Raw genomic sequence first — 21354 nt, 5'->3', positions numbered from 1 at the left:
CAAGCAGGAGCTTCCTTAAATCTTTCAAAGCTCTTTATTAAAGACCTTTGAGACAACCATGATCTGGATGATTGAGAATGATTGAACATAGTGTGACTATGCCTTACACTCTTATCACACAGTCCTGTTCTACTTTTGCATTGAGAGATGTTACCTTCACGGATTCAAGGTTGTACAACTACAACCACCAATCTATAATTGGTGGATTCCCTTCCTTCATTTCCCCTCCCTCTAACCATGTTCCAGTGGGACTGTATCCACCAAGGGGCTTTCTTCACATGTGTGAAGAAATTGGGTAAGTGTGGAAAGATGCTTGGCGTAAAGGGTTTAGTTAATATTCAAGAGATCTAATAGGTCACAGGCCAAGAGAAGGTTGTTGTTGTGAAGAACATCAAGGAAGGACACTCCTTCCTCCCACTTCACACCATTTCTAACCTCCCTCCTATGTTGGTTGGACTAGCAGAAATGGGCAGAGGCACAAGGTGAAATAGTGATCAGTAATAAGAAAACTCCATCCTAAATGAATGCGGCAACAGGTGTTAGTAGAGAGTGATCATGGCTAACAGCACCCAGATGTATGCTGTAGAGTATCCAAAATAGGAGTACCTCTGTCCTCCACACCGAAATAATAAAAAAAATAACTATCCAACTAGTAACTTTTGTCAGCAGAAGTGGCAGAAAATCTATAATGCACCAATTGTGACAGAAGCATAATCATCATTGTGAGGCTGGAAAAACCCTGCTTTCTTTCCTGGTTTAAAGCAGAATTTCTGAATAGCACACTTTCAGAACTGCCCTATTGGGGGAAGTGGGAAAGCACCACTTTTAAACTGGACCATCGAGGATGACTTTGAACTGCCTCTGCTGGGAAGGGACGAAGGCAAAGGCCCTGAGATTATGTGATATAGAACTGGTTTTCAGAGCTATACTTATGCCATGTTTAGAGGACGTGAGCGAGAGCCCAGCTGCTTGATCATCAGTGGTTACATAAGTGTGTCAGCTCTGAAGGTTTCAGGTTGCTCAAAACCAGTATCTTTCCCCCAAAACATTTTGTTCCAAGGAAGCAATGCATTTTTTTTCAAGTGTATTTTCTTCCATCAAAATGTTACAGTGTAAAGAAACTATTTGTTAAATGTTAAAAAAGGAGGATTTTATTTCCTCTTTTGAAAAATTCATTTCAGGACTAATTACACAGAATGGTGGTGAGTTCTCCTTCAACTGAAAGTCTTTAAAAGCAGGCCGGACAGCTGTCAGTCAGAGAGATGCTTTAAACTGGATCCCTACACTAAGCAGGGAGTTGGAACCTGAGAATCTAAATAGCCCCTTCGAATGTTAGGATTCTATGAAATTTGATGCTGTGGAAGACATTATCTCTGCAAGAACATTTCCCCACAGCCTGCCATTTGATGCTCTACAGAGAACAGAACTTTTTTTTCTTTTAAAAGGACACGAGTAAAACAAATATCTTTTTTTTTAAAAAAAATGGCAACTCTTCTTTTTGTTTAGGATCAAAAGGCAGGTGCTCATGAGTGATGTTACTAGGAGAACAAGCGCAAAGCATCTACTTGATAGCCCCCACACACACTAGAGAAGAGATTCGAAATGCTCAGCTTTAAATGGTCCTCATCTCCACCCTAAGACTGGACCCCCACCCTCTTTCCCAAATGGCTCTCTTACGCTTGTGGGAGGATTGGAGACTGCCACATTCACCACCTCCCAGGTCATATTGCATTCGCTCACCATGACCTAAGTGTAGCCTTAAAATGCAGCTTTGATTCCTTGTAAAATCACAATCATAGCTCAGATTATGAGGCTTCTCTGTATTTGATAATTAATATATGTCAGAGGATTTGCTGAGTTGGTGCCATGATGAAAAGAATGCTTTGGAGGCTCCTCTACTTTTGGTAATGTTTCCAAAACAATATTCTCATAATAGTCCCATATTGCCCAGAGGATTTTGCACTCTGGAGAATTTGCAGACAAATGCACTGAAGAACAAGTAAAAATTAACGATACTCTCATATTTATAATGGAATGAAAACCCTACTCTTATATATTTGCATTCTGGTTCCTGGGACAAGTACATAAATCCTAGTATTTGGGTTAGGGCACCATGATGGATGCCTTTATCACTTACCCTCCCCCTGTGGATATCTACGTCACAGGTTTGTTGGATGCTAGGAGGCGCAGTCAAGTTAGCATTTGGCAAGCTTAAAATAGACAATAGTGATACTAACTGGCTTACTTTCTCTCTGTTGAACTATTGGTTAACTTGTGTACTGAGTAATAGTTGATTGAAGGTGCTGTTTGGGAGCTCTGGACAAAACTGTGCTGAATATATTATTGTTAAATTGTTGAAGAAAGAATGGGAAAAAATAGTGTTGGATTTCATGTGCATCAGCAGTTATGTGCAAATAAAGTGGTGTTGCAGAACTTTATGTTTCCTGTCTTAAAATGGCAGGAAATCAGGCTGCCAATGTGGGTCAATTGTTCCATTGATATTTCATGGTGTGAATTAAAATTTTACTGCAAAGCAGTAGAAAATGATTATGTATGTATGTATGTATGTATGTATGTATGTATGTATGTATGTATGTATGTATCTATGTATCTATGTATCTATGTATGTATCTATGTATCTATGTATCTATGTATGTATCTATCTATGTATCTATCTATGTATCTATGTATGTATATATATTGCTGTTCTAGGATCACAGGGTGCTTTTCTTTGTCACATGAACAGGTGTTCTATTCCAATTTCAGAGGTACTATAATTTCTCAAAGTAGACTCAATCAAACTTGTTCATTTTATCTTCCACATGTCAGTGCCAAAAAAGCCAGCCAGAACACCACAGGAGCCATCGTGGTGCAGTGGTTAGAATACAATATTGCAAGCTACTTCTGCTGACTGTTGGCTGCCAGCGGTACGGTAGTCTCACTGGCTCAAGGTTGACTCAGCTTTCCATCCTTTTGAGGTTGGTAAAACAAGGAGTCAGATTGTTGGGGGCAATATGTTGAGTCTGGAAACTGCTTAGAGACAGCTGTATACCACTGTGAAGTGGCATATAAATCTTAGTGCTATTGCTATTGCTAATCTAAGCAAACCTTGTGGCCCTATTTGCCTCAAACATTTATTCTATAGATTATTTTTTTTTCTTTTTGGTGAGAGAATTAATCTGTTTTTATTGACTTGCTACCTTAGAACTATGTTTATCATGCTTTGGAGTTGACACAAACAAGTACTCAATGCTCACTACTACTACACTACGTTTGGGGGAAATGACAGAAATAGAAGCAGTTCAAAAGATTGAAAATCCTACCCACCAGGAAGGTTTTCCTTTCCACTGATTTTATACTGACAAAGGCCTTTCAGGTACTATTTCCTTGGACTGTCAAGAATCCTACTAAGTTTTTAAACTTTAAAACAGGGCTTTCTTTAAATTGTAGTCATTCTGCTGGGTTTTGTGAGGTTTTGCCTCTTTCTTCTTTGACTTAATTTAGTCAATTGTCTCTCAACAGTTAATTCAGTTAATTGCCTCTCAACATTCCTAAATGGCAGCAGAGCAAAAGTGCCTCAGAAACCTTTGGGGGTGGCTCAGAGATCATCATGTTGTAGATAGTTTCTATAGAAAATCAAATCCAATAGTTACTTAAAACTGATACACAAAAGCTAAAAAAACCAAAACTCTACAGCTCTTTAAAACTTTTGCAGACTGCAGCCTCTTTTGTGTTTATTTTAGAAGCAAATATTCAATGTTCAATCCTGTGGCCCACATGGATCTAATTATTTACATATTCTTCTTATTAGCTTCCCAATGAGGCACACAGTCTAGAATAGAAATAGGACATTGTCGTCTCCCAGATGTTGTTGCACTACAACTCCCAGCATCCATCGCTATTTTTCACAATAGCTGGGCAATTAAAATTTGTGTTCAGATTTCCAAACACTGGTCAGAAGGTCACCTTCTAATGGGGGTCTCACTCTGGCTACTCACAGTGAATTTTCTGAGTAAATTCTGTGTTGTCAAAGTTACATCAGGAAATTCAAGCAGCCCTTTAAGTGGAGGATTTCATGCTTGGTATAAAATTTCTCAGAAAAAAATTAAGTTGGATGACTTATTTTCTTCAAATGGATAAATGGTGGCAGAGAGTTTAAGGCTAAAGAATCTTCTTTGGATGCTTCCTATGAGTTTCTTGTTGAAAAGACCAATGAGACTCTTCCAATCTTTTCTCGCAGTACCCAACACTGGGACTGCCTTGAGTATATTCTGGGCCTGAACAGGACAGTAGGCTGCTGCCCTTGGAAATATCCGAGGGAAAAAGACCCATGGATGGGACTTTCAGTTCTGTGTGAGCCAGTTGAGCACTTCAGAAGTTTTCTTTGACAAAAGGGTTTCTTTCTTGAACAACAAGCAGCTTTTTAGCACAGAAGGTGATGATGAAAGTAAATATCCTGTAACAGGACAAATAACTAAGGGAGGGGGGATGTCAACAAGCCCCCACCTAGTAAGTTTATATCTGCCTTTCTCACATTTGTCTTAGCAGTACTCTTAGTGTATATTAGCATGCATAAGCACATCAGCGTGCCTAACGTCCCTGTCTTATTGTCTCCATTTATTTATATCCATTTCCTGTGTTCTTATTCATGTTTATTCTTATTCTTGTTATCTTGTACATGAGTGACAAACAAACTAAATAAAAATAAATAAAATAGATGGCTCTGTGTAGGAAGGACACATGGCGAGGTCAAGACAGCCTTCCTTTCAGGTATTTATTTTCTAGTCAAAACTGAGTGAAATAATTTGATAGTGTCCCAATATTTAAATGGCATTGCAGAATTCTTTGGTCAAGTGAATCTACTATAGTCGGGTATGGATTCATCATTGACTTACATTTCCTGCATATGCTCCTGTCTTTCTCTGCTTGCTGTCTTTCAACAGGGAAGTGAACTACAAGGGCAAAAGTAACCCTGAATGACAAACTGAAGGAGAGGCAGCAAGATCAAGGATGACCAAGGGCTGCAAAATGGTTACCCTTACTTGTAGGGCCAGTGATCTGATTTGCAAGGCAAGATATTTTGATGCAATTAGAATAAGGTGCACAAAGCACACCAAAATGCTGCAAGTCTCGGTGTTTTAGACACTGTGGAGTGGAGGCACCCACAATGACACTCAGCTCTGCTGGTTCCTTCCCCACAAGTTGCATTCACAAGACCTGGTGAATGTCATATTCCGACTGCTGTGCTCCACTATGCAGACTGCCTGGGAACCACGATGTAGTGGATCCCTAGAGAGGCTGGGTCAGGTTCCACAGAGGATCCTGCACACAGGGGGTTTATCTCTACTGAAGGTGAACTTGTCATTAATTTCTACCCGACCTCGCAGTCCACAGAAGACCGGGAAAACCCTACTTGGTCCATGTTTCTCCGAGGTAGAATTGACAGTCTGAGATGGGCGTGCCCCGCAGTGGGGGAGCGCAGGGGAGGTTTTCCTGCCCTGGAGAGCTCCTTTGCGATTCCCCACTGAAAAGCCACGCAGGCCACGCGCGAGGAGAGACCCACATTTCCGTTTCTCTCCCAAGAGAAAGCCAGTCGCCTCTGCCTTTGGTTCGATTCCCCCCATCCCCTTCCCATAAGGAGGCGAGCGGCTCTTCCCTGGTGCTACCCTGCCAAGAATAATCCCGAAAAACCGCAAGGAAAAGTAGCCCGGCCCGGCCTTCAGCTTCTGGCCACCCGTTCCCTCATGTCTCTGGAAGGGCGGAGGCAGGCGAGGGGGCGGACGGATGCGGACGCCAACATCCCGAGCCGACAGGTTCCCGCGCCAACAAAGTTCGGGTCGCTTGCTTTGCCCCGCCAGAAGTGGGAGCAAGAAAACCCGCCACGGCTGGGAGACCGGAAGGGTTCGGCTAGTTAGTAGGGAAAAAAGGACACGCCGCAAAGCCGGCGGCTGTCGGGGCAACAGGTAGCCCTGACTCGCCTCTGACTTTTTTTTTTAGCCCACCCTCTCTCTCTCTTTCTCTCTCCTGGCCAGGCTATTGCCCCACGGGAGCCCCACCAGGGACCCATCCGCCCCCCTCTTTTCCTCTTACCGTGTGTCTCTCCTTTCCACGAGTGGGCTTCGATCCCCTTTGCAAGCGCCGGTCTCCCCCGATCCTTTACACACACTCTCTCTCTCGTCAAGCGAGTTGCCTCCTCTCCAGCCTCTACTGCCGCGGGGTTTGCACGGCAGCGCGGTTTCTTTTTGCCTGCTCCCGGCTGCTCCAAAAGCGGATCGGGTGTCTTGTCCTGCTTTACGCAGAGCAACTGGCCGCGTCTGTCAAATCGGAGCTGAGGACCCGGGGCGCGAGGGGGTGGGTGGGTGGGAGAGAGAGAGAGCAACCCCCAGGCAGCCTGGTGCTCCTGGACGCCCCGGCGCGAGCCAGTTGGAGGCTTCGCTTTGCCTCAGCCGCCCTAAGCGGTGAGAGCAGAAGCTGAGCTGGACTAGTGCGCCCTGCTCAGCTTGGCTGACTCACCGAGGGCTGCCTGCGCTTTTCCTCCTCCCGCTCCCCCCCCCCGCCCCGCTTCTTAATTTATTTATTTTAAAGTCGCTTGTTTCCTTTGACCCTGCAGGCTCGCCGTTGGCGGATTTCTTCCCCATCCGAGAGTCCCCTGGGATTCCCTTCTGCGGGATCATGGGATCCGAATGGGACCCCCTCGGCCAGCCGGGTCGGCCGGTCGGCCTGTCCACGCGCGAGCGCGATACTTGACACCGCTCTTCCGCAGAGGGCTCGACTAGATAGACGCGGCGTGCGTTTTGCAAGCAAAGCGATAAACGCGCCCGGGCTGTTAAGAAATCGAGGCACACCCTCTTCTCCTTCTCGCCCGGCCGCGCCAATGTTTTATGGCGATCGGAATTTTCACAGATCGCAAATTGTCCCTCATCCGCCTGGCCCTGCGCTTGGGGGGGAAGGGGGGAGGTGTTATTGACCTGAGGAAGGGAGAAAGTTCACGTGGTGGGTTTTGGCTGTCCTGCTTTCACACGTTTCAAGGAATCTACCCGATTTGGACTATTTGGATACCAAACTCCAGCTTTCTAGCTAGTGCGGCTGAAACTTTATGGGGAGGAGCTAAGGTTCACACCCTTGTTGCCCTGCAGGAAATGTAGAATGCTTCTCACAAGTTGTATTTTTGTGACGTTTATTAAGAATGATCTATAATGGTTCTTGAATGTACGTTTTTAGTTTAATTTTATTATTTGGGGAAAGTACATGCCAACAACCCACTTTCTATCTTCATTTTAAAGCCTTTCATCGTGCATTGCCTATGGATCATACAGTATTTCTCCAGAATATATTAGTTTGGTATCTTCAATTTCGATATTTTTATAAGTGATGAGGGAATACCAAAATGATGTTCTCGGCAAATCTGGAGCCGTTTCCTTTTTTAAACACACAAACAGCTCAATAATAATAATTTTTACCTTAACTTTAAGGTAAGCTTCCCTTAACTTAGAGTACCTCTAGAACAGTGTTTTTCAACCTTTTTTGTGCAAAGGCACACTTTTTTCATGAAAAAAATCACGAGGCACACCACCATTAGAAAATGTTAAAAAAATTTAACTCTGTGCCTATATTGACTATATATAAAGTGTTTTTCCCACGGCACACCTTACACTATGTCACGGCACACTAGTGTGCCACGGCACAGTGGTTGAAAAACACTGCTCTAGAAGAGCAAAATACCAGCCACCAGATGGTAAAGGACACACCTTCTAGGAAAGTTATTTTTATCTCCCACAGTCATCCTCTCTTTATGTTACCACAGTTATCACCAAGCCCTTCATACCTGATTTTTTTTCCTTACGTATTTATCATATTCGCTAGGGTTCCCCTCACCTTCATCCTTAAAACAAAAATCCTGCAGCTTCCTTGTGCACTACCATAAAAGGATATGCCATTCAGATAATAGTTCTCCAAAATAATAGACTACCAACATTCCTATATTCCTCAGCTAGCACCATTCAGTGGCTGTTTCAGGCATTGGGCTCTAATTTCCTGAACTGATCCAGTAGTAGCCAGGGAGCTCTTTTAACTTGTCTCTCTTCTTGATTAGCCATCTATTTCCAAAGTAGTATGTCCTATTTCCAAACTTAAGTATCTCCAATTGCAGGTCATTTTTGAGAGTTGTATTGTATCTGTGTTTACCATTAATGATGTTGACTATGCAAAGTTATTCTACAGGGTATTGCTTCACATGTCTCTCATTTCTACATCTCTCCTTGCTCTGCTTTTTGGGCTTCACTTGATTTTAAAAAAAGATTTGGGACGAGTTGTATTTAACTTGGAAAACAGATCACTGTTCTAGAAAGTCTGCCAACCTGCACTCTTAGACTTAGCCCAGAATCCTGGAGGAGATTTCCCTGCTTTTCTTGCTGATAGTCTAAACGATCAAACATAAAACATATGGACAATGACTAGAAAAACTGTTGTTTTTTTCCTTTTGTTTTTAAAAAGCCATAACTCAAGGATGGGAAATTCAGGGCAGCTGAAAAGAATTTTTTTTTCATATAATGCATAACTCTCTAATAATGTCATTCAGCTTTCCAGCTGGACAGTTTTAAAAGGGAATTAAGAAATGCATAAATGTTAAGGTTATATACTGTATTATACCAATAGCACTTAATGAGGACACCAGGCAAAGAAGTAGGAAATGAAAGGAAAAATGGAATAAAAACAATCCCAGAGTTACCGGTGACATGTTTAAAATGATTTTACCAACTGGGGAAGTCCATTAATTGATGACTGGTTTAAAGTCCATCCACAACAATGTGTGAACCACTTCTTATTCAAGAGAGAGGATGGGAATATGGCTTTTAGCCAAGCTAAGACCATTTTTACAGACCTCATGTGAGGTGAAATATCCATTTTCTTTACAAAGTGCTACATTAGGAAGATGCCTTACCTTCAATATCTTACCTTATATCTCTTAGTACCACATATTGGGAATACAATTGGGACTATGCAAATTGGCATTGATCTTGCTGGTGGGCTGTAGTAAGGCTTGTGCAAATAAAATGCTGAACTAGGTTGGCTTTTGGCTTTGTTCAAAGTTTGTTGTTTTCTGATAGTACTTTGGTTATATTACTACAAAAATGTGTGGGTTTGGGGTTTCTTTTTTCTTTTCTTTTTTTGTATCTATGTCTATAGTTACAGCTCAGAATGTAGTTCTTTTCTTGGAATTAAATGCTCCTATCTCCTATAGTTTCGTGGTATATTTGAGCAAGTAACTTATTTATCTTTATGCTCTAGAAGTAAATAAAAGAAAGTAAATCATCTAATACAAGGACAGATAATTACATCTTCATATAAATACCATACTAGGTCTAATTTATAAAGTAATAAGATGTCCTGGTGACTTTGACTTAACTTTGAAGATTAAATTACACAGGCAAATAAATAATAATATCAGATTTTAGTTTAACAAGTCACAGGAGAATTCAAGAACAAAACAAATATTCAGATAATTCAAACCCCTTTCAAATTTCTGCTTTCTAAAAACATGATTGGTGACCGAAATGTGCCTTATACACAACACAACCCATTGAAACAGCACCCTGAGTCTTCATCCTCTTAACATGAAGGATCTTTCACCAAACCCTTGTTGCGAAGTCAACATGTTTGTTTGTTTGTTTGTTCGTTCGTTTGTTTTTCACTCACCTCCCTTAAACACAAATGTCTAGCTTTCTACCTCCAATCCATAAAACAGGTTTCCGGTACCCAAGATGTAGCTACACACAACATGGTAACAAGTTGTAAGCAACATTATATTTTATGGGGAAAGTGTAAGAATTTGCCTTGAGTTGCTGGTACAAAATAGCAATCTTGGAACCATTTTACATTCAACTATATTTCAGTTTTCTGAAATGGATAATGACAAAAGCCACTGGTAATAATATAATCACTAAATGTCTTTTTTTTTGTCACCTCACACTTTTCTACATTTCATTTCCTTCTGAACTTCATAATCGCCTTTATCTCCAGATGATACCGAAAAATGATTCATGTATTTGATATTATGGATTTTCAGTCCATAAAACCATATGTATGCCCTAATAAATATGTTTGTCTTTATTGTGTTACAAGTTTATTTATTAATACTTCACATGATCTTGATTCTATCCCTCTGTTTATGCAGTGTAGAACTGTGTTGGCTTTTTTGGCAGTTGCAGCACACTACTGGCTCATATTTAAATGGTTGTCCACTAGGATTCCATGATCCCTTTCACAGTTACTACTTGTTATTTAAATAGTTATTTAACCTATTAAAGTCCAAGCAATCCAATACTTGCCTTCTCCCAGAGAAAGGAGAGCCCCTTTTATTTGAAGCTGCATTGAAAGTGGCAAGAACTTACAAATTAGTGGCAAACATTTCATAACGTTTGCCACATTAATCATAAGTTAATGCTAGAAAATGTTACTGAAGGGGATCAGCTTAATTTATCTGCAACACCATCTTTGCAGGTGTGTTCAAGAAAGTCTCAAGATTGACTCCAATGGAACTGAGGGCCATTTTTTTCTTAGCACCTGCCAAGAATGCATGGATGGAGAGAGAAAAAGGATTACATATCTTAGACCTGCTCTAATATCATCACCTCTTTAAGCTGCACTTTTACTGATTACCAATCAGCAAATGTTTATCTTGTCTCTTTTTACAGTTGAAGCAGGATTAGATGATTAAAAAGTGAGATCATACTTACTTGCTTTCCTAGGCTCATCGGGAGAAAGCACAACTCGTTTCACTTTCACCACTTTCCATTCTTGACTTTGATCGTCTTTGTTGTTAATCCCAGAATCCATCCCATCAGAAACAGGCCACGGAGAGTCTCCTTTCTCATTGGACACTGGCCTGTTGTCACTGCTTTTGTGGGGGAGGACATTCCCATTGGCTCTCCAAGGTTCCTTCTGGAGATTTTCTCTGGCTGACTCTTTCCTTTCCTGCTCTCCATGGCTACTATCATTTCCCGTTCCTTGCAGCCTTGCCAAATAGCTTTTGCCTCCTGCAGGGTCAGTCTTGGAGTTCTTAATAATGTGAGGATTTGGGTCAACTCTGCTGGGGCCTGCACGGTTGGATTGAGGTTGGAGACAAGGTGGTCGTAGAGTTGTTTTTAGCATTTTGTCTCTTATTGGATAATATTCAGTGCTTGGCAGAGCTATTCTTCATCAGAAGAAGTTCTCTTTCAACTCTTCTTGGCTATTGCCTGGGAAGGCAGAAAAGCAAATTATATCCTTCATTCCAATAAGCCTTTCACAAGCCTGACCACAAAGCATTTCTTAAATGCAGGAACAGGGTAAGATGGTATCAAGAACACATGATGCATTTCTTCTTTTAAAAAGGAGTTTTGGAATTAAAGTGATGGAAAACAGACTTATTTCTCTCTCCTTCCTTTGCAGCATTTAAACTGCAAAGTAACAAAGGAGAGATTCTGATAGAACTTTCCTTGTCATGTTTATGTACAAGATAGTTTCCAAATAAATACATTTTATAAGAAACAAAGTGTATTTAATACTGTTTAATACACACCCACATACTCAATCCTGCCTTATTAACAACAAAAGATGTGTCTACATTATTTTATATAGTTATTTGATTTATGCATTTTAAGTAATATCTTAATATGTGAGCAGGTGATTTTGCATTAAGGAAATTTTTGCTGATTTTTCTTTTTCACATCCATTCCGACCCCCATAGCCCTAAAGAACAATAGGGCTTAAATGAAGCATGGTTGATTGTTCACAATGAAACTAAACCCTAACTAAAATAATCTCAATCCATTCAGATGGTTGAAATCAGTATCAACTTTTTAGTAGCAGAAATCACCCATAGTTCTATTTGCGAGTTATGAAATTTGTATATCCTTCACTGTGTTGCAGTGTTTTCCATCTTCCAGATGGAAGCTATTTCAGTAAAGCTAAAGCATGACTAATTTAGTCTCAATCTAAGCCATTACATATTTACAAATATAAATGTACACACACATTCATTCTGCAATAGAAAAGAAAGGATTTGAAGATTTGATATCTCAAATTTGTCATCGTTGTAGAAGCTTAGAATATTATTGTCTAAAGTTTCTATAATCGGCTAGGTTAGCATTTTCTCAGTGGTAGCATTTAACTTGTTACATTCCAACTACTTCAAGATTTAGTGTTGAAGAAGAGCAATGTGAGAATGGATTGCATATATGACTTGTTAATTTTTCCACTGGGGACAGAGGTGAGGGAGAAGCAACGTCTATCTATAAGACTGAAGCAGTATGGATTATATTCTGTCTATAGTATTTTGCTGAATGGGACAGGAAATACTCTGGACCTTTTATTGTATTCACTAAAAGACAAAAGTGAAGAACATTCAGATGGTCATGTTAAGGTTATGTTTTAACTAAAGCCTCCTCACTCTTTTGCAAAATAGCTGTACTATATATGTAAGAACTTTGTAGACTTGCATGCACATGTCAAGTTTATGTAGAATGATATCACCTTTCGAATAAGTATGGCACCAAACTAGATCATGTGGGAGTTATCAAGTTTCTTGAGATCAGTGTTTCTCAACCTTGGCAACATTAAGAAGTATGGACTTCAATTCCACAGCCAGCCTGAAGTCCACACCTCTTAAAGTTGCCAAGGTTGACTTCTTTAGACTGCAGATTAAACCAATCAGGTACCTTCTATTAATTTGGGGAATAGTGATTCCAATATCTTTAGCGGATATTGTAAGACATAACAAGTAATGGATGTAGTAAGAAAGATAAAGTGAGCATAGAATAGAATTCAAATCAGCCTCTGTAGTAATGCAGTGGTAACATTCTTTCCTGCAAATTGGGGGAAAATGTCTAACTTTGCTTCTCCAAGACTTGTGATATTTTTTCTAAGAAGAAGAAAAATTGATAAAGTACTCAAAGGACCTCTACTGATGACTCAAGTTTAGTGCTAAATTCCATACATTCTAAATTGGCAGCTTTAATTTCACTTAACTGAGAGTCTCTTCTGTTTCTTTGACAATACACATCACTGAGCTTGTATTCAAAGACATTTAGGTACCAGAAAAAAAATATGGGACTGATCTGATAAATTGTGCCAAGTCTCTCTAGCAGGAGATTAAAAAAAAATAGACAAAGCTAATATAGCCAGTGTTGCAAAAAAAGGAAAGTTAATGATTAAAAATCCTGGGTATCTGAAAGCTCCTTTGATTGGCCATGTCATGCCTGCTAATTCATTGGAGAAAGCAATGATGTTAGTGGCTCAAGAAGAAAGGGCAAGCAAACAACTTGCTGGCTTGATACCATCAAAGCTGATACATCCAACAACACAGAAGTTGTATTTGACATGGTAGCATGGAAAGCACATGCTTATAAGGTCGCAAAGAGTCAGACAGGACTAAATAGTTAAAATAACCACAATCTTCTGAAAGCATATTATGCAAATTAAGTTGGGCTTTTACTAGTGTGGATAGAAATCAAGAGATGACCTTATGTAATATATGCATGGGGAAAATGTAGGATAGGATAGTGCTGTTGTCATAACAACCTGTAATTTATTAATAATTTTAGCTAACTTTTGGCTAATGGTAATTTTTCTGAGCATATTTGACCGCTAACCTTTTGAATCACCAGCCATTTTTATTCAATTCATTGTAAGACCTACATTGGTATCAGGGGTGGGTTTCAACCGGTTCGCGGCGGTCCCTGCGAACTGCTTGGTCGGCGAACCCGGAAGTAAGTAACTTCCGGGAATGGTGAAGGGCGCGCCCACCTGCCCACGGTCCTTAACCGGTTTTGACAAGTTCTGCGCTTCTACGCATGCGCAGGACGCATACAGCGCCTGCGCGATCCTCCAGGAGCAGCTTTGTTTCTGAAGTTTATTTTAAAATGTATTTACAGAGTAGCTATAGCTTTTTGCTTTCAAACTTGTAAAAATATTGTTTTACAAGAAGCTGCTTATTTTAAAATGTCATCATCTCAGAGAGACCAGTGCCCAGAAAAAACATTGAAGAAAGAAAAAACACTAGAAAAAATATTGATCTGTGGCACTGACAATATTCTAACATGGCAATCCTGAATCATCAACTATGTACTGCACTGTACCGAATATGAAGCTCTTTAACAATCAATCATCAATCAATCAATCAATCAATCAATCAATCAATCAAAGAATCAGAATAGAGCTGGAAGGAACCTTGGACCTCCTCAAGCAGGAGACCCTTTACCATGATACCTATACCCCATACTATACTTATGACAGACCGCTGCATGTCATGTGTGTATTGTGCCTTTGAAGTTGTGACTCATGGAGACTGCTTGGAAAAGTCCTCAGAGTTTTCTTTTTTCAAAAGTGGTTTGCCATTGCTTGCTTCCTAGAGCTCAGGGCATGTGACTGACCCAAGGTCATCCAGCTGACTTTATGCCTAAAGTGGGATTAGAAGTCCCAATCACTTGGTTTCTGCTGCCTTAACCATGACGCCAAACTGGTTGTCACCAGTATATCAGGGCTCCATGGAAAATGATTTATGCATTACCTGGGTTGACCATCCAATGGGAGACAACTGGTGGAATGTAATATTTTTGAAATTACATACTGAATTATAAATACATTGCAAATGCTACAATATAGGCAATTTTGATTTTGAATTAAGGAGTAATTATTTTACTCTTCTTTTAAACTTTTTATTGTAATTATCTATCTATCTATCTATCTATCTATCTATCTATCTATCTATCTATCTATCTATCTATCTATCTACATGTACATACATACATACATACATACATACATACATACATACATACAGATAGATAGATAGATAGATAGATAGATAGATACATAGATACATAGATAGATAGATAGAGCTGAAATAGGTTTTTTATAAAGTCTTATTTGCAATATGTTGTGTTAAATGCAAATACACGTTTGGAGATGGGAGATATTAGTTTGTCTATTGGCATCACCCTGTTACCAAATAAATGTATTAATTGATTAAATGTTCCATCTTTCCCCTTTATTGTTAAATGATCCAGGGTGATCCCATATTTGTAGAATCATTTTAAAACCCAGAACAAAACATAGTTATTAGTCAATGTAAACATAAGCAAGGCAAAGTTGCTTTATAACTATTCCAGCTCTGTTGCCTAGGCCCAATGCTTAATTCAAGGCCTCTCTGTATTCCAGGTTTCCACTTGAAATTTGAACAAACATCACACAGATGTTTGCCCAGCAGGGATTTCTTCATCTGATTTAAAGCCTGCAGGAAATCTGTTAGCGTTGAGGAGTTCCATTTTTCATCTTCAAGCGGCAGGGCAGGCATCTTGATCTGTTCATAAATGCTCCCCCTAGCTTCTGTAATAGTGCTATTCTATAGCCCAGAAAGTTTTCTGAAGCATTAAATTTCCTTCCCAGACTGCACATCTGCAAAAACAAAGAGCAACTGCAGATCTTTAATCATGTCCCCACCTGTACCTAACCCTGGCACCCCGGAACACTTTTTTCCTGCCATGTCTGCATGACATTGCTTTCATCTTGTTCCCAGCCTATGAATGAAACACGCTTAAGCTATTCTTAACTGTAGCTGTATTAAAGTAGCATTTCTCCCTTATTCTGATCCCACTCAAGTGCAATCTTAAGACACATACATTTTCCTAGGGTTGGTTACCCATTACTCTGGGGAGAAATCAGACAACTGGCAGTGATTGGGAACAGACATCTTGGAGGAAGGTTGGAGATTGACAATGCAGCTCACGCCAAGAGAGGTTTCTGCCAAGCCAGCTTTGCTGATCTTTTCACTTTGAGATGGAGAAGTGGGTTGAAATGGAGAAGCAGAAAATCTCCCCTACAGTCATTCATCTTAAGTTGCATGTTTACCAGTGGTGGGTTTCTAATTTTTTTACTACTGGTTCACTTGTGCGCACATGCACAGAACCATCCACACGGGTGGGCGGAGCCTCCCGCTGCTTCTACTACCAGTGTGCCTGATCCTGGCCGAACCGGGAGCAACCCACCTTTGATGTCCCCAATGGAAGGAGGAGGAGGAAGATGATTGGCTGATCTCTCATTTCCCCCACAAAGGAACCCATAAAATAAACCCAATGCTAAAGGCAATTTGTACCTCATGAGCTTGCTTGATCACTGAGATTAAATTGAGAATCATCTTCTTTGGTTTCCTTTCTTCCACTTAATGAAAAGCATGGCATCCGACCACCTCATGCCCTGCATGACTATGTTGCAAGATAGAAAAAGGTTGTCATGTATTGCCATGTATGTGTCCATATCATGCAAATGTGCTGCTGAGTGATACATAGCACATAAAGCAGCTACCATATGTCAGCTGTGTCAATAGTGTCATCTATTCCTTTGTACTATTTATTTATTTATTACACTGATATTCCAACATTCTCCAAAGGAGGTCAGCCATCGACCTGAGTTACCTTGAGTTGGCCTTGCCCACCCAGTCACATGACCACCGAGCCCCACCTACCCAGATGGTCATTAAGGCAGAGAACCGGTTGTTAAATTATTTGAACCCCACCACTGCTACCTTAGCTTACTGTTGTCCTTATTCCTAATAGAGGTGTGTGTGTATGTGAGAGAGGGGGTGGGAGATGGAGGGAAGGAGGGAGGGAGAGGGGGAGAGGGGGAGAGAGAGAGAGAGAACTCTTTAGCAAAAAACTAAGCAATATCCATCTACTCTGGAGGCCAGAAGAATTCTGGTAAATGAAAATGTTATTAGAATTTGGTATTTTCTTTGTGCTGTGCTAATTTCCCATTTAGAAATGCATAGAAAGCAGTAAGGCAAGGAACCAAAACAAGTATATCTGGGGAGTACAGAGATGCCTACAAGCACCGGACTGTTTAATTCTAGATTACAAATCAGAACTGCAACAAGGACCTCAGGAAGGGGCACTTTCTTTGTAGAGAATTACAGGGCAATTACATATCCTTCTCTAATCTCCTGAGTTACTGCCTATTGATGTTGCATTATATTTGGGTAAAGTATGAATAGATTCTCTTCCAAAAGATAACTTCTTACTTCCTACACATTCATTCCTTGGCAGGCCCAAAATGGAGAGAGAAAGAGCTGTTAAAAAGTTTCTTATCTAAATAACTCCCTCTGATGGGGAAAGTGAGTGCTCCAGTAGATTGTTCACCCATAAATATTGAAACCCATAAAGGGCAGGCTGTAATCCAAGAATGGGCTTTAGCTTAAAGTACTAGCGCTTTCTGTGCTTTGCAGGTAAACCTTGTGGAAAAGAATTGGCATTAAAAAGCAACTTTCTATTGTGGCTACTTATGTAGAAGTGAAGGGCAATTAATTAAAAATGTGTCATGTACAGAAATAACTGGAAGTAGGAGAAACAGCAATGCTTCCTCTAAAGCCTGTCACAGGGAAGAGGGTATAGATGTACTGTATTCTCCATAAATTCCGAGGATAGGACAGAACCAGTAGGTGGAAGCCATACAGAGAGAAATGCAAACTTGAAATGAGGAGGAATGTCCTGACCTTCAGAGCTATTAAGCTGTAGAACAGCTTGCTTCCTGGTGTTGTGTAGTATGTTTCACCATGAGAGGTTTTCACACCAAAGTTGGGCAACCATGTGTCTGGGATAGCTCTGGGCAGGTGGAAGATCTCTAAGCTGAGTGATAACATAAGAGAGACACTATGCTTAACATTATATTTATTTATTTGATTAGTATAGCTACCCATCTCAGCCAAGTGACTCAACCAAGGGAATACAGATTTTTAGAGAAGGGGTGGATTGTGGGTGATAGCAGAGGTGGTATTCAACAGGTTCTGACCAGTTGTGGAGAATCGGTAGCAGAAATTTTGAGTAGTTCGGAGAACTGGTAAATACCGCCTTTGACTGGCCCCACCCACATCTATTCTCTGCCTCCGGAGTCCCAGCTGATCGGGAGGAAATGGAGATTTTGCTGTATCCTTCACCGGGAGTGGGGAGGGAATGGAGATTTTATAGTATCCTTTCCCTTGCCACGCCCACCAATCCACGCCCACTAATCCAATCCAATCCAAGCCATGCCCATAGAACCGGTAGTAAAAAAATTTGAATCCCACCACTGGGTGACAACATTTTCTAGTGATAAGCCAGATTCTTGAAAAATGTGTCAGAATATTTTCTACAGGCAAATGCTGATCCAATTATTAGTAGGACTGTAATGTGTCAGCATTGCAGACAATGAAAGACAAGGCAATGAAAGACTTAAAAAAAGGAACAGTTGCTGAGCTTATTGTGAATTATTTTCACTAATTATCCACCAGTCAGGGTTTATAAAATTGCTCACACAGGAGAGAGTTTGCTGAATGCTATCCATAACAGGTGTGGATAATCCCAAACTATGACAACTATTATTTAAAATATTGGAAATGCTTGGGTATTAAAAAATACCAGAAATGAGTATTGGTCTACATTACTCTTCTCCAACATTAATCATTGACCAAAATTTAAAATGGCCAGGAAGATAGCTAATTATGGCTTCTCATGATCTTTAGTCTTGAGCCTCTAGCTCATAGCCGGAGTAATCCTTGTCATGTCACCCCATCTGTAGAAGTGGATTGACTCCTATTTGCAAAGGAAGGGTTGGCATAATGGGAGGTCTTGAGTTACATTATTGGTTAAATGACATGAGGGCTTAGTTTACTCCCTGCGTGGGATTGTAGCCATATCTAACAATATCCACAGGAAAATCTCCCCACAGCCAAAGACTTGATTGTTGTTAGATGAAGGCTTAAGAAAGCTAGAAATTAAGTGGAGATGAAACAGATGGCATTCAATTACCTTTGTAGCAGTGGTGAAATTCAATTTTTTTACTACTGGTTCTGTGGGCATGGCTTGGTGGGCATGGCAGAAGAAGGATACTGCAAAATCTCCATTCCCACCCACTCTGGGGCCAGCCAGAGGTGGCATTTGCTGGTTTTGCGAACTACTCAAAATTTCCACTAACAGTTCTCCAGAACCTGTCAGAACTTGCTGAATTTCACCCCTGCTTTGTAGGTGCCAGAGGTCACTTCAAAAGGCAGAGTCATTTCAGCCCTCAGGTGAGTGACATGCAGCCAATGTGAAGTGATACAAGACTTTATCTCTGAGATGTCTTTTCAGGTGTAGCTTTGAATGAGATCTGGAGGGCAGCCAGAGCTGACAGGCCTCCTTGTGCCTGATGTTTTCCATCTGTGGTAGCATAACAGCAGTTCCTCCATTGAATCATGCTAAAAAATTCCTGACTTTCTGGTAAGACCTCCCTTCCATCATATTTCCCTTTAAAAGAAATGAAGTATAAAAAGTTTCTACAATATGGTTTTGGTGACAACTCTTGGGTGGAGGTAGTAAAAGTGTCAGTAGCATCCAGAAAACTGATCTATTCATTTCCTCAAGAACTTTCAGAAACTGTTTGGTAGCTTCTGTCCTAGGCTACTAAGATTTGATGGGATAAACACACTTCACTGGAAAAGAGGAAACACATCACTGAAAAAGAGAATTAAAGAGAGTGTAGACAGATATACAGAGGCACAAGTATGTGCTATGCCAATTTATAGATATAAATACAAGTTTGGAAATAATAAAAATAGAAATACTTTACACCTTCAAATGGTACTATTGTTGTCAGTTCCTAAAAATCTGGTCCTTTCAGTCTTTCTGATTTGGCAGCCTTAAAAATCAGATAAATTACTATATTGTTGTTATTATTTCCTAAGTTGTACCTTTGTTGAAAGAACCCACCATTGTCCTCTCTGCAACCCTTGAGGAGAATTGAGGTCAACCAGAGGCAATCAGCCGTCATTCTGACCAAATACGGGAGCCCCATATAAGAGTGCTGCCCCTCCAACCCCTTCTCTTGCCTTGTCACTATTTTGATTTTGTGGTAGAAAAGATTATGGGGGGAAAAAACCACATCCTGAAGTTTGGGGCAAGATCATCTGGTCTCTAGAGAAACTGTTCTGACCTAGGTTTCCCAAGAGCCTGAAACAAACTCTTTGTCCTGACAAAAACTCCTTTTATTAATGTGCTATGAATTCTGCTCATTCACATCCAGTAAAATCTTTTGAGGGAGGATTTACAGTCACAGACCTTATCTGGCTTGGAGAGCTGACAGGCCAATATCTACAAAACTTGGTAAAGAGTCTTGGAGAGTCACAAACCAATTAAGTGAACTAATTGTCTACTGCAAACTCCACTCCCCTTTTGCTTCTCTTTTATTTCCTCTGGGAGGGGCCATTCATAATCCACCTGTGGCAGAGGTGGGTTCCTACCAGTTCGCACCTATTCAGTAGAACCGGTTCGTCAAATCTACCGAACCGGTTAGAAGAGGTGGACCCGGAAAGCAAGCCACATCTACAGAAGAGGTTCCAAAAAAATTTGAAACCCACCACTGGCAAGGATTTTGTAACTTGACAGTTTTAAGACTTCCATGCTTCAATGCTAGAGTTTCTGAATAGCTACTTGGACCAACCTAAGTACTAATTCATAATTTCATATCCGGTCACATGGGCAGCAAGCCACTCCCATCTGGTCACATGGGTGGCAAATCACTCCCACAAAGGAGCCACACCCACAGAGTAGGTTCCAACAATTTTTGAAACCCACCACTGACCTGTGGCCTTACTCCCAAGTCCACCCCTGTTCTTTAGCTGTTTCCTTGATCTGGCAACTCTGCGCATGCACACACTGGAAACAGGATCCAGCTGTTCGTCTGTCTCACTGCTGTCTGACTCTGACAACAACTGATAACTGGCATACGGCTCTGGCCCACTCTTGCCTCCAATACAGAGCCCTCATCAGAGCCTTCCCCGGACTCCAGGACTGGCCCATGTTCCTCCCCAACCTCCTCACTATCTGAATCTTCTGCCAGCTCCGCTGGCCACTGGTGGGCCACAACACTGGTCTCTAGAGAAACGTAGAGGGAAAGACCCAAGGAGATTGGATTTCCTGCATTGGAAACTGGTCTGATTCACACCTGGCTGAGTTTCAACTCCTGCAAATGGCAAACTTAGAAGCTCTTCAACTTGAGCTGTGCTGCTAAGTTGAGAGAAAATTGCCTCAGCTGGCCAGGGTGCCAATGTTATAGCACCAATCTCTCTACAGAGGTGTCCTCAGGTCTGGAGCCGAAGGTAATCCATAATTTCCTCACTCTCATGAACTTGTAATGGTGTAAACAATGTGAGAAAATTACTGCTTGCTCCCAGGTGCTGCAGATCCTCTAGCAATAAAAGACTCCTCATGCCATCTCTGCACTAAAGAAGGAAGAAAATGAAATAGGGACCCACTTCTCAAGCATTGGAGGAACTTTGTTCAGAAGGCTGCGGTCATTGGCCTAACAAGT

At 40.9% G+C, this 21354-nt stretch overlaps 1 protein-coding gene across 1 annotated transcript in view; it reads right to left on the bottom strand.

Moving 5' to 3' along the window:
* Nucleotides 1–21354, bottom strand: part of SYNPO (synaptopodin) — a 78084-nt gene that overhangs the window by 48994 nt on the left and 7736 nt on the right. Inside the window, exon 2 of the mRNA XM_032210975.1 lies at nucleotides 10737–11237. Coding sequence (XP_032066866.1) covers nucleotides 10737–11151 — 415 coding nt within the window. The 5' untranslated portion in view covers nucleotides 11152–11237. The remainder of the gene's footprint in view (nucleotides 1–10736; nucleotides 11238–21354) is intronic.

This window comes from Thamnophis elegans, chromosome 2, assembly GCF_009769535.1.
Source record: "Thamnophis elegans isolate rThaEle1 chromosome 2, rThaEle1.pri, whole genome shotgun sequence".
Lineage (NCBI taxonomy): Eukaryota > Metazoa > Chordata > Lepidosauria > Squamata > Colubridae > Thamnophis > Thamnophis elegans.
This window is presented reverse-complemented; position numbering and strand designations above follow the sequence as displayed.